This window comes from Thalassophryne amazonica, chromosome 7 (assembly GCF_902500255.1).
Source record: "Thalassophryne amazonica chromosome 7, fThaAma1.1, whole genome shotgun sequence".
Taxonomy (NCBI): Eukaryota; Metazoa; Chordata; class Actinopteri; order Batrachoidiformes; family Batrachoididae; genus Thalassophryne; species Thalassophryne amazonica.
The window spans coordinates 12,291,056-12,305,609 of NC_047109.1; the positions used below are offsets into that span (position 1 = coordinate 12,291,056).

The 14,554-nt window shown below is 41.2% G+C and overlaps 1 protein-coding gene across 1 annotated transcript in view; it reads right to left on the reverse strand.

The window, feature by feature from the left end:
• Positions 1 to 717: 717 nt before the first annotated feature.
• The window catches only part of LOC117513198 (regulator of G-protein signaling 22), a 107,853-nt gene continuing 94,016 nt past the window's right edge, over positions 718 to 14,554 (reverse strand). The window contains exon 24 of the mRNA XM_034173494.1: positions 718 to 767. Coding sequence (XP_034029385.1) covers positions 745 to 767 — 23 coding nt within the window. The 3' untranslated portion in view covers positions 718 to 744. The remainder of the gene's footprint in view (positions 768 to 14,554) is intronic.

The window sequence follows — 14,554 nt, forward strand, 5'->3', positions numbered from 1 at the left end:
AACAAAACAAAACAAAACAAGTCTGAACGACCAAAATGACATGGTAAGATGCTGAAGAGCTTCACTCGTTCATGTCTGTGACATATACATATTAATAAAACTGGAGCACCGCACTCACAGAGCGCAAACCTTCACCAACACTAGTTTCCAATTCCACAAATTTTTACCTTGGAAAAAATTTTGAAGGTCAAAGTCCTGTTAGACGTGACTTTTCATAAAATAAAATATAATACAAAATGTAGATCAAAAGGGCTTTTTACATTGTTAAAATCAAATATCTGCTAAATCCGCAATACGGATCAGAAGTAGATCAAACTTATCAAAATATCGCTCCAGGTTTGACAGTCTGACTGAACAAATCAGTTCCATCTGTAAGAAAATTACAAACTACACACAAATTTCAAATACTATAGACTACGTAGACTAGTCATATTTCTTTAATCAAAATAGGAATGAATGGTTTGTTACAGGAACATTTAGATCTTTCAATTCTCATCAACATGATCACATTTATATTTTTAAATGAATACAAATTTTCTAATTAATTGGAAAAGAATTACCAATTACTTATAAATCTCTAAATTCAAGTCCTTATTTAAAAAGCTTGTGATAAGCTGTGCAACAGTTGTATCAAAGTTTTGAAATTGCATTCTCTACATTTTGTTTAAAATTATAAAAACAACCTCAAACATTGCATCAACTCCATTTTGCATCAATTCTGCTCCAAGTTACAAAACTTTGGTTTCAATTTAAGATTGCAGATTCTCCTGAAAAATAATATTCACACCACAGTATAATATTTGTAAATATACATTTATGAACCAAAGCTGTATTTCTGATATTAAAGTCAGTGTATTAAACATTTTTGTCAAAACAGAGACCACTGTGTCCTACAGGTTTTAACAGCTGGTTTCAGAACTTTTTATCTGAAAGCAGCCTTTCTGTCTGACTTACGGTTGTGAAGGACTGACTGTCGACGGCTGCGTTTGCTGTCCGCTGACTGCAGACAGCAGGTTGAGGACGACGAGTCTGCAGGAAGCAAACAAATTAATAGCTGCATTACATCAGAAACAACAGGACAATAAAATACCAACAGCACAAATCACATTTATTAGAAAAAGCTATACGAGCGATGCGCTGTGCACTGGGGCAAAACTGGCTCTATGGTCCAGGGAGTCCAAAACAAGAAGTGACAAATTTTGAGACCACAGTACAACATGAAATGTCAAATGTCAAACACTTCCTGCATCGACATTTCCTGTATTGACAGACGAGATCCCGTGGAATCTCGCGGAACCTCAGTGACAAGTTCACACTGAAACAGGAAGTGCCAAATTTGGAGTCCACAGTGAAACAAGAAATGTCAAATGTTGAACACTTCCTGGCATGGGTGGAGCTAGAGCAGAGGCCAGGGTTGCGCTGGACTCCCCTGAAATTTGACTGGACACAGATGATTGACATGTCACGGCACCACACGTCTGGTTGAAAAGAGCTGCATTTTGAAATCAGTGAGTCATATTGACTGCTAGGTTCCTCCTGTCCAGTAGTTGGTGCTGTGTACCACAAAAAGTTCTAATCCACCTCAGTAGAAGAAGAAAAATGTTTGCATCAGATTTAAACATAACACATCGTTTGAACTGTGGATTAATAATGACACCACATATTGGTGAGTAAACAACGGTATTTTATGCCAGAAATAAGGTCCAGGTTGTTAAAAGCGGCATGTCTCCTTTGAATTGGGTTGCCTTTTATTGTAGCCAACGTAAGGCACACCTGTGTAATAATCATGCTGTCTAATCAGCATCTTGATATGCCACACCTGTGAGGTGGGATGGATTATCTCAGCAAAGGAAAAGTGCTCACTAAGATAGATTTAGACAGATTTCCGAACAATATTTAAGAGGAATGGGTCTTTTGTGTATATAGAAAATGTTTTAGATTGTTGAGTTCAGCTCATGAAAAATGGCAGCAAAAACAAAAGTGCTGCATAAACATTTTTGTTGTGTGCATACATGTATATAAATACATAAGCATGCCAAAAGGCAAATGTCAGTTCATTATATACAGTAAAACTCGTATATAATGGATTCAGCTGGACCAGCTAAATTTGTCCGTTATCAAAAGCTGCTATATGTATAAAATTGACAAAATCTGTTATATGTACAGTAGTGTTCAGAATAATAGTAGTGCTATGTGTCTAAAAAGATTAATCCAGGTTTTGAGTATATTTCTTATTGTTACATGGGAAACAAGGTACCAGTAGATTCAGTAGATTCTCACAAATCCAAGACCAAGCATTCATGATATGCACACTCTTAAGGCTATGAAATTGGGCTATTAGTAAAAAAAAAAAGGAGAAAGGGGGTGTTCACAATAATAGTAGTGTGGCATTCAGTCAGTGAGTTCGTCAATTTTGTGGCACAAACACGTGTGAATCAGGTGTCCCCTATTTAAGGATGAAGCCAGCACCTGTTGAACATGCTTTTCTCTTTGAAAGCCTGAGGAAAATGAGACGTTCAAGACATTGTTCAGAAGAACAGTGTAGTTTGATTAAAGCGTTGATTGGAGAGGGGAAAACTTATACGCAGGTGCAAATTTATAGGCTGTTCATCTACAAAAAAACCAGACGCGTGGAAGAAATTGGAAAACAACCATGGATAGAAGAATTGATCCATTAATCATCCACCCATTGATCAGCTCCAGGATGATCAAAGACAGTCTAGAGTTACCTGTAAGTGCTGTGACAGTTAGAAGACACCTGTGTGAAGCTAATTTATTTCCAAGAATCCCCCGCAAAGTCCCTCTGTTAAATAAAAGACGTGCAGAAGAGGTTACAATTTGCCAAAGAACACATCAACTGGCCTAAATCAAATCAATTTTATTTATATAGCGCCAAATCACAACAAACAATTGCCCCAAGGCGCTTTATATTGTAAGGCAAAAGCCATACAATAATTACAGAAAAACCCCAACGGTCAAAAACGAACCCCTGTGAGCAAGCACTTGGCGACAGTGGGAAGGAAAAACTCCCTTTCAACAGGAAGAAACCTCCAGCAGAACCAGGCTCAGGGAGGGGCAGTCTTCTGCTGGGACTGGTTGGGGCTGAGGGGAGAGAATCAGGAAAAAGACATGCTGTGGAGGGGAGCAGAGATCAATCAATAATGATTACAAGCAGAGTGGTGCATATAGAGCAAAAAGAGAAAGAAACACTCAGTGCATCATGGGAACCCCCCAGCAGTCTAAGTCTATAGCAGCATAACTAAGGGATGGTTCAGGGTCACCTGATCCAGCCCTAACTATAAGCTTTAGCAAAAAGGAAAGTTTTAAGCCTAACCTTAAAAGTAGAGAGGGTGTCTGTCTCCCTGATCTGAATTGGGAGCTGGTTCCACAGGAGAGGAGCCTGAAAGCTGAAGGCTCTGCCTCCCATTCTACTCTTACAAACCCTAGGAACTACAAGTAAGCCTGCAGTCTGAGAGCGAAGCGCTCTATTTGGGTGATATCAATCAATCAATTTTTTTATATAGCACCAAATCACAACAAACAGTTGCCCCAAGGCGCTTTATATTGAAAGGCAAGGCCATACAATAATTATGTAAAACCCCAACGGTCAAAACGACCCCCTGTGAGCAAGCACTTGGCTACAGTGGGAAGGAAAAACTCCCTTTTAACAGGAAGAAACCTCCAGCAGAACCAGGCTCAGGGAGGGGCAGTCTTCTGCTGGGACTGGTTGGGGCTGAGGGAGAGAACCAGGAAAAAGACATGCTGTGGAGGGGAGCAGAGATCGATCACTAATGATTAAATGCAGAGTGGTGCATACAGAGCAAAAAGAGAAAGAAACAGTGCATCATGGGAACCCCCCAGCAGTCTACGTCTATAGCAGCATAACTAAGGGATGGTTCAGGGTCACCTGATCCAGCCCTAACTATAAGCTTTAGCAAAAAGGAAAGTTTTAAGCCTAATCTTAAAAGTAGAGAGGGTGTCTGTCTCCCTGATCTGAATTGGGAGCTGGTTCCACAGGAGAGGAGCCTGAAAGCTTTGATATGGTACTATGAGGTCCCTAAGATAAGATGGGACCTGATTATTCAAAACCTTATAAGTAAGAAGAATAATTTTAAATTAAATTCTAGAATTAACAGGAAGCCAATGAAGAGAGGCCAATATGGGTGTAATATGCTCTCTCCTTCTAGTCCCCATCAGTACTCTAACTGCAGCATTTTGAATTAACTGAAGGCTTTTCAGGGAACTTTTAGGACAACCTGATAATAATAAATTACAATAGTCCAGCCTAGAGGAAATAAATGCATGAATTAGTTTTTCAGCATCACTCTGAGACAAGACCTTTCTAATTTTAGAGATATTGCGCAAATGCAAAAAAGCAGTCCTACATACACTCAACAAAAATATAAACGCAACACTTTTGGTTTTGCTCCCATTTTGTATGAGATGAACTCAAAGATCTAAAACTTTTTCCACATACACAATATCACTATTTCCCTCAAATATTGTTCACAAACCAGTCTAAATCTGTGATAGTGAGCACTTCTCCTTTGCTGAGATATCCATCCCACCTCACAGGTGTGCCATACCAAGATGCTGATTAGACACCATGATTAGTGCACAGGTGTGCCTTAGACTGCCCACAATAAAAGGCCACTCTGAAAGGTGCAGTTTTATCACACAGCACAATGCCACAGATGTCGCAAGATTTGAGGGAGCGTGTAATTGGCATGCTGACAGCAGGAATGTCAACCAGAGCTGTTGCTCGTGTATTGAATGTTCATTTCTCTACTATAAGCCGTCTCCAAAGGCGTTTCAGAGAATTTGGCAGTACATCCAACCAGCCTCACAACCGCAGACCACGTGTAACCACACCAGCCCAGGACCTCCACATCCAGCATGTTCACCTCCAAGATCGTCTGAGACCAGCCACTCGGACAGCTGCTGAAACAATCGGTTTGCACAACCAAAGAATTTCTGCACAAACTGTCAGAAACCGTCTCAGGGAAGCTCATCTGCATGCTCGTCGTCCTCATCGGGGTCTCGACCTGACTCCAGTTTGTCGTCGTAACCAACTTGAGTGGGCAAATGCTCACATTTGCTGGCGTTTGGCACGTTGGAGAGGTGTTCTCTTCATGGATGAATCCTGGTTCACACTGTCCAGGGCAGATGGCAGACAGCGTGTGTGGCGTTGTGTGGGTGAGCGGTTTTCTGATGTCAATGTTGTGGATCGAGTGGCCCATGGTGGCGGTGGGGTTATGGTATGGGCAGGCGTCTGTTATGGACGAAGAACACAGGTGCATTTTATTGATGGCATTTTGAATGCACAGATATACCGTGACGAGATCCTGAGGCCCATTGTTGTGCCATACATCCAAGAACATCACCTCATGTTGCAGCAGCATAATGCACGGCCCCATGTTGCAAGGATCTGTACACAATTCTTGGAAGCTGAAAATGTCCCAGTTCTTGCATGGCCGGCATACTCACCGGACATGTCACCCATTGAGCATGTTTGGGATGCTCTGGACCGGCGTATACGACAGCGTGTACCAGTTCCTGCCAATATCCAGCAACTTTGCACAGCCATTGAAGAGGAGTGCACATACATTCCACAGGCCACAATTGACAACCTGATCAACTCTATGCGAAGGAGATGTGTTGCACTGCATGAAGCAAATGGTGGTCACATCAGATACTGACTGGTATCCCCCCCCCAATAAAACAAAACTGCACCTTTCAGAGTGGCCTTTTATTGTGGGCAGTCTAAGGCACACCTGTGCACTAATCATGGTGTCTAATCAGCATCTTGATATGGCACACTTGTGAGGTGGGATGGATTATCTCAGCAAAGGAGAAGTGCTCACTATCACAGATTTAGACTGGTTTGTGAACAATATTTGAGGGAAATGGTGATATTGTGTATGTGGAAAAAGTTTTAGATCTTTGAGTTCATCTCATACAAAATGGGAGCAAAACCAAAAGTGTTGCGTTTATATTTCTGTTGAGTGTATTTGCTTAATATGTGCATTGAAGGACATATCCTGATCAAAAATGACTCCAAGATTTCTCACAGTATTACTAGAGGTCAGGTTAATGCCATCCAGAGTAAGGATCTGGTTAGACACCATGTTTCTAAGATTTGTGGGGCCAAGTACAATAACTTCAGTTTTATCTGAAGTTACCTAAAGAGAAATGGAGGAATATTTTGTGGACTGCTGAGAGTAAAATAGTTCTTTTTGGGTCCAAGGGCCGCAGACAGTTTGTGAGATGACCCCCAAACTCTGAATTCAAGCCACAGTTCACAGTGAAGACAGTGAAGCATGGTGGTGCAAGCATCATGATATGGGCATGTTTCTCCTACTATGGTGTTGGGCCTATATATCGCATACCAGGTATCATGGATCAGTTTGGATATGTCAAAATACTTGAAGAGGTCATGTTGCCTTATGCTGAAGAGGACATGCCCTTGAAATGGGTGTTTCAACAAGACAATGACCCCAAGCACACTAGTTAAACCCGCAAAATCTTGGTTCCAAACCAACAAAATTAATGCCTTGCAGATGTGAAGAAATCATGAAAAAATGTTGTTATACAACTAAATACTAATTTAGTGATTCACAGGATTGCCAAAAAAGCAGTTTGAACATAATAGTTTTGAGTTTGTAGCATCAACAGCAGCTGCCACTATTACTGTGAACACCCCCTTTTCTACTTTTTTTTTACTAATAGCCCAATTTCATAGCCTTAAGAGTGTGCATATCATGAATGCTTGGTCTTGTTGGATTTGTGAGAATCTACTGAATCTACTGGTACCTTGTTTCCCATGTAACAATAAGAAATATACTCAAAACCTGGCTTAATCTTTTTAGTCACATAGCACTACTATTATTCTGAACACTACTGTATGTAAAGATTAGTTACAGTCGGGAGGCGCCAAACGATCTACGGGGAATCCCCGGCATCCATTAGTCTTATGTATTTCCTTGATTAAATGCCTGACCTTGAATCGGGACCTGCCTCATTTAATGGCCGGCTCAAAACTTTGTTTGAAAAAAATTAACACCTGCCTTAAGTAAGCACTGGCCATCATGTGCCTGAAAAAGATTACATTTGGTCGAGTCACTCTTTGGAGTCCGCTGAGTACCTTAAAATACTAAAACCTGATTTATGTTTCTACAACTCCACCACCATACTCTGTGGCCATGCAATGATGTAGATGTACGCGTGAAGTTCTTTTGAAGTTCTCTATCCCTTCTTTATGCAATTTACAGCAGGAACAGTGGCTTTTTCTGGATCAATTTGTCCCTCAACGAGCTCCACGTCTTTATACACTCATCAACCTCCAAACTAATGTTACGGTAATGTGCAATTTCCCTCCATGAAGTGCGGGTCATCTGAGCATTTTTTGTCCCGACTCAGTGTTGTAAAGTTGGTCATATTCGCGGACTTTTCTGCCAAACATATTTGAGCCAAGATCAAAATGTAAACTCTGTGCGCACTACAAAAGCTATTAAAATATGATGGGAGAGGAAGGATTGAAACCGGAAAGATGACCAATCACAGCCCTCGCAGTCTCCATCGTTTAGCAGGTGCGCCTCAGGCTATGGAGAGGGTTCACAGCCACGCAGAGAGCTCTGACCTAAAGGGGTTGTCTTTGGGTCATCACACCCAGGGATATGTGTGAAACTTAACACCACATTACAGTGCAGACAGCAAGCGGCATTTTGTTAGGAATCACCGGCCTTAAATTATGGTCTGCCTTGTTTAGGTGCCGCGTCTGAACACGATTTGAAAAGAATAAACCCCCAGGCTTTTAATCATGGAAATATGGTACCCACTTTACTCAAATCGGTGAGTATCCATGCTAAACTTTCTTTTGTACCTCTATTGCAACTGCACACATCCAGACTGCTCTGTCTGGAACATGTGAGGGTTTTTTTAAGTGAAATGCATTGGGATGGGACGGGACATTTTGTCCAATGTGAGAGAAAATCTGTTATACAAAATCTGATATATACAATTTATTTTTCAATTTATTACTGTACATTTTTTATAACACCAAATCACAACAAAGCTGCCTCAAGGTGCTTCAAACAAGTAAGGTCAAACCTTACCAACCCCTAGAGCAAGCACACAGGCAACAGAGGTAAGGAAAAAGTCCCTCTGATGATACTGAGGAAGAAACCTCAAGCAGACTCAAACACTGCTTAGGCCATTGTAACAGTTACAATGTATTTTCCCTTTTCTTTGTTTCTTTAAATAAAATGTCTTATTAATCAACACAAATATATTGGATATGATGTTTCACTCATTAGTTTTGGATGGTGACATTTTCAATACATTCACTGATAACGCTTAACAACTTTTATTGTACCCAGAAAGTACTTTCTCTGGTACATCCTGACGTTTGTAGAATATACAGGTTCAGCCATTTTTACATGTTGCTCGTGGTCAAGTGTGCTTGTTTCTAGTGCAGAAGGTTGCTGGTTCAAACCCCATCCCCGCTCATTCTCCATGTAATGTGGGGTTGCATCAGAAAGGGCATCTGGTGTAAAACTTCAATCAATCAATCAATCAATTTTTTTATATGGCGCCAAATCACAACAAACAGTTGCCCCAAGGCGCTTTATATTGTAAGGCAAGGCCATACAATAATTATGTAAAACCCCAACGGTCAAAACGACCCCCTGTGAGCAAGCACTTGGCTACAGTGGGAAGGAAAAACTCCCTTTTAACAGGAAGAAACCTCCAGCAGAACCAGGCTCAGGGAGGGGCAGTCTTCTGCTGGGACTGGTTGGGGCTGAGGGAGAGAACCAGGAAAAAGACATGCTGTGGAGGGGAGCAGAGATCGATCACTAATGATTAAATGCAGAGTGGTGCATACAGAGCAAAAAGAGAAAGAAACAGTGCATCATGGGAACCCCCCAGCAGTCTACGTCTATAGCAGCATAACTAAGGGATGGTTCAGGGTCACCTGATCCAGCCCTAACTATAAGCTTTAGCAAAAAGGAAAGTTTTAAGCCTAATCTTAAAAGTAGAGAGGGTGTCTGTCTCCCTGATCTGAATTGGGAGCTGGTTCCACAGGAGAGGAGCCTGAAAGCTGAAGGCTCTGCCTCCCATTCTACTCTTACAAACCCTAGGAACTACAAGTAAGCCTGCAGTCTGAGAGCGAAGCGCTCTATTGGGGTGATATGGTACTACGAGGTCCCTAAGATAAGATGGGACCTGATTATTCAAAACCTTATAAGTAAGAAGAAGAATTTTAAATTCTATTCTAGAATTAACAGGAAGCCAATGAAGAGAGGCCAATATGGGTGAGATATGCTCTCTCCTTCTAGTCCCCGTCAGTACTCTAGCTGCAGCATTTTGAATTAACTGAAGGCTTTTTAGGGAACTTTTAGGACAACCTGATAATAATGAATTACAATAGTCCAGCCTAGAGGAAATAAATGCATTAATTAGTTTTTCAGCATCACTCTGAGACAAGACCTTTCTGATTTTAGAGATATTGCGTAAATGCAAAAAAGCAGTCCTACATATTTGTTTAATATGCGCTTTGAATGACATATCCTGATCAAAAATGACTCCAAGATTTATCACAGTATTACTAGAGGTCAGGGTAATGCCATCCAGAGTAAGGATCTGGTTAGACACCATGTTTCTAAGATTTGTGGGGCCAAGTACAATAACTTCAGTTTTATCTGAGTTTAAAAGCAGGAAATTAGAGGTCATCCATGTCTTTATGTCTGTAAGACAATCCTGCAGTTTAGCTAATTGGTGTGTGTCCTCTGGCTTCATGGATAGATAAAGCTGGGTATCATCTGCGTAACAATGAAAATTTAAGCAATACCGTCTAATAATACTGCCTAAGGGAAGCATGTATAAAGTGAATAAAATTGGTCCTAGCACAGAACCTTGTGGAACTCCATAATTAACTTTAGTCTGTGAAGAAGATTCCCCATTTACATGAACAAATTGTAATCTATTAGACAAATATGATTCAAACCACCGCAGCGCAGTGCCTTTAATACCTATGGCATGCTCTAATCTCTGTAATAAAATTTTATGGTCAACAGTATCAAGAGCAGCACTGAGGTCTAACAGAACAAGCACAGAGATGAGTCCACTGTCCGAGGCCATAAGAAGATCATTTGTAACCTTCACTAATGCTGTTTCTGTACTATGATGAATTCTAAAACCTGACTGAAACTCTTCAAATAGACCATTCCTCTGCAGATGATCAGTTAGCTGTTTTACAACTACCCTTTCAAGAATTTTTGAGAGAAAAGGAAGGTTGGAGATTGGCCTATAATTAGCTAAGATAGCTGGGTCAAGTGATGGCTTTTTAAGTAATGGTTTAATTACTGCCACCTTAAAAGCCTGTGGTACATAGCCAACTAACAAAGACAGATTGATCATATTTAAGATCGAAGCATTAAATAATGGTAGGGCTTCCTTGAGCAGCCTGGTAGGAATGGGGTCTAATAAACATGTTGATGGTTTGGATGAAGTAACTAATGAAAATAACTCAGACAGAACAATCGGAGAGAAAGAGTCTAACCAAATACCGGCATCACTGAAAGCAGCCAAAGATAACGATACGTCTTTGGGATGGTTATGAGTAATTTTTTCTCTAATAGTTAAAATTTTGTTAGCAAAGAAAGTCATGAAGTCATTACTAGTTAAAGTTAATGGAATACTCAGCTCAATAGAGCTCTGACTCTTTGTCAGCCTGGCTACAGTGCTGAAAAGAAACCTGGGGTTGTTCTTATTTTCTTCAATTAGTGATGAGTAGAAAGATGTCCTAGCTTTACGGAGGGCTTTTTTATAGAGCAACAGACTCTTTTTCCAGGCTAAGTGAAGATCTTCTAAATTAGTGAGGCGCCATTTCCTCTCCAGCTTACGGGTTATCTGCTTTAAGCTACGAGTTTGTGAGTTATACCACGGAGTCAGGCACTTCTGATTTAAAGCTCTCTTTTTTAGAGGAGCTACAGCATCCAAAGTTGTCTTCAATGAGGATGTAAAACTATTGACGAGATATTCTATCTCACTTACAGAGTTTAGGTAGCTACTCTGCACTGTGTTGGTATATGGCATTAGAGAACATAAAGAAGGAATCATATCCTTAAACCTAGTTACAGCGCTTTCTGAAAGACTTCTAGTGTAATGAAACTTATTCCCCACTGCTGGGTAGTCCATGAGAGTAAATGTAAATGTTATTAAGAAATGATCAGACAGAAGGGAGTTTTCAGGGAATACTGTTAAGTCTTCTATTTCCATACCATAAGTCAGAACAAGATCTAAGATATGATTAAAGTGGTGGGTGGACTCATTTACTTTTTGAGCAAAGCCAATAGAGTCTAATAATAGATTAAATGCAGTGTTGAGGTTGTCATTCTCAGCATCTGTGTGGATGTTAAAATCGCCCACTATAATTATCTTATCTGAGCTAAGCACTAAGTCAGACAAAAGGTCTGAAAATTCACAGAGAAACTCACAGTAACGACCAGGTGGACGATAGATAATAACAAATAAAACTGCTTTTTGGGACTTCCAATTTGGATGGACAAGACTAAGAGTCAAGCTTTCAAATGAATTAAAGCTCTGTCTGGGTTTTTGATTAATTAATAAGCTGGAATGGAAGATTGCTGCTAATCCTCCGCCCCGGCCCGTGCTACGAGCATTCTGACAGTTAGTGTGACTCGGGGGTGTTGACTCATTTAAACTAACATATTCATCCTGCTGTAACCAGGTTTCTGTAAGGCAGAATAAATCAATATGTTGATCAATTATTATATCATTTACCAACAGGGACTTAGAAGAGAGAGACCTAATGTTTAATAGACCACATTTAACTGTTTTAGTCTGTGGTGCAGTTGAAGGTGCTATATTATTTTTTCTTTTTGAATTTTTATGCTTAAATAGATTTTTGCTGGTTATTGGTAGTCTGGGAGGAGGCACCGTCTCTGCGGGGATGGGGTAATGAGGGGATGGCAGGGGGAGAGAAGCTGCAGAGAGGTGTGTAAGACTACAACTCTGCTTCCTGGTCCCAACCCTGGATAGTCACGGTTTGGAGGATTTAAGAAAATTGGCCAGATTTCTAGAAATGAGAGCTGCTCCATCAAAAGTGGGATGGATGCCGTCTCTCCTAACAAGACCAGGTTTTCCCCAGAAGCTTTGCCAATTATCTATGAAGCCCACCTCATTTTTTGGACACCACTCAGACAGCCAGCAATTCAAGGAGAACATGCGGCTAAACATGTCACTCCCGGTCTGATTGGGGAGGGGCCCAGAGAAAACTACAGAGTCCGACATTGTTTTTGCAAAGTTACACACCGATTTAATGTTAATTTTAGTGACCTCCGATTGGCGTAACCGGGTGTCATTACTGCCGACGTGAATTACAATCTTACCAAATTTACGCTTAGCCTTAGCCAGCAGTTTCAAATTTCCTTCAATGTCGCCTGCTCTGGCCCCCGGAAGACAATTGACTATGGTTGCTGGTGTCGCTAACTTCACATTTCGCAAAACAGAGTCGCCAATAACCAGAGTTTGATCCTCGGCGGGTGTGTCGTCGAGTGGGGAAAAACGGTTAGAAATGTGAACGGGTTGGCGGTGTACACGGGGCTTCTGTTTAGGGCTACGCTTCCTCCTCACAGTCACCAAGTCAGCCTGCTTTCCCGGCTGCTCGGGATCTGCCAGGGGGTAACTAACAGCGGCTAAGCTACCTTGGTCCGCACCGACTACAGGGGCCTGGCTAGCTGTAGAATTTTCCACGGTGCGGAGCCGAGTCTCCAATTCGCCCAGCCTGGCCTCCAAAGCTACGAATAAGCTACACTTATTCAGTGGATTTTTATTTTATTTTTTAGCACTGTTGTCATGTGTTACCTGTGCTGCTCCACAGCCTGTCCAGTGGATTTTTATTTTATTTTTTAGCACTGTTGTCGTGTGTTACCTGTGCTGCTCCACAGCCTGTTCAGTGGATTTTTATTTTATTTTTTAGCACTGTTGTCGTGTGTTACCTGTGCTGCTCCACAGCCTGTTCAGTGGATTTTTATTTTATTTTTTAGCACTGTTGTCTTGTGTTACCTGTGCTGCTCCACAGCCTGTTCAGTGGATTTTTATTTTATTTTTTAGCACTGTTGTCATGTGTTACCTGTGCTGCTCCACAGCCTGTTCAGTGGATTTTTATTTTATTTTTTAGCACTGTTGTCGTGTGTTACCTGTGCTGCTCCACAGCCTGTTCAGTGGATTTTTATTTTATTTTAGCGCTGTTGTCGTGCGTTGCCTGTGCTGTTCCACAGCCTGTCCAGTGGATTTTTATTTTATTTTTAGCACTGTTGTCGTGCGTTACCTGTGCTGCTCCACAGCCTGTTCAGTGGATTTTTATTTTATTTTTTAGCACTGTTGTCGTGCGTTACCTGTGCTGTTCCACAGCCTGTCCAGTGGATTTTTATTTTATTTTTTACCACTGTTGTCGTGTGTTACCTGTGCTGCTCCACAGCCTGTCCAGTGGATTTTTATTTTATTTTTTGGCACTGTTGTCGTGTGTTACCTGCGCTGCTCCACAGCCTGTTCAGTGGATTTTTGTTTTGTTTTTTGGCACTGTTGTCGTGCGTTACCTGTGCTGCTCCACAGCCTGTCCAGTGGATTTTTATTTTATTTTTTGGCACTGTTGTCGTGCATTACCTGTGCTGCTCCACAGCCTGTCCAGTGGATTTTGATTTTGATTTTATTTTTTTTTAGCACTGTTGTCGTGTGTTACCTGTGCTGCTCCACAGCCTGTCTAGTGGATTTTTATTTTATTTTTTACCACTGTTGTCGTGTGTTACCTGTGCTGCTCCGCAGCCTGTCCAGTGGATTTTTATTTTATTATTATTATTATTTTTTATTTTTTTTTTTTAGCACTGTTGTCGTGCGTTACCTGTGCTGCTCCACAGCCTGTCCAGTGGATTTTTATTTTATTTTTTAGCACTGTTGTCGTGCGTTACCTGTGCTGCTCCACAGCCTGTCCAGTGGATTTTTATTTTATTTTTTACCACTGTTGTCGTGCGTTACCTGTGCTGCTCCACAGCCTGTCCAGTGGATTTTTATTTTTATTTTTATTTTATTTTTTTTTTGGCGCTGTTGTCGTGCGTTACCTGTGCTGCTCCACAGCCTGTCCAGTGGATTTTTATTTAGCGCTGTTGTCGTGCGTTACCTGTGCTGCTCCACAGCCTGTCTAGTGGATTTTTATTTTGTTTTAGCACTGTTGTCGTGCGTTGCCTGTGCTGCTCCTCAGCCTGTCCAGTGGATTTTTATTTTTATTTTATTTTATTTTTTAGCACTGTTGTGCGTTACCTGTGCTGCTCCACAGCCTGTCTAGTGGATTTTTATTTTGTTTTAGCACTGTTGTCGTGCGTTACCTGTGCTGCTCCACAGCCTGTCCAGTGGATTTTGATTTAGCACTGTTGTCGTGCGTTACCTGTGCTGCTCCACAGCCTGTCCAGTGGATTTTTATTTTGTTTTAGCACTGTTGTCGTGCGTTGCCTGTGCTGCTCCACAGCCTGTTCAG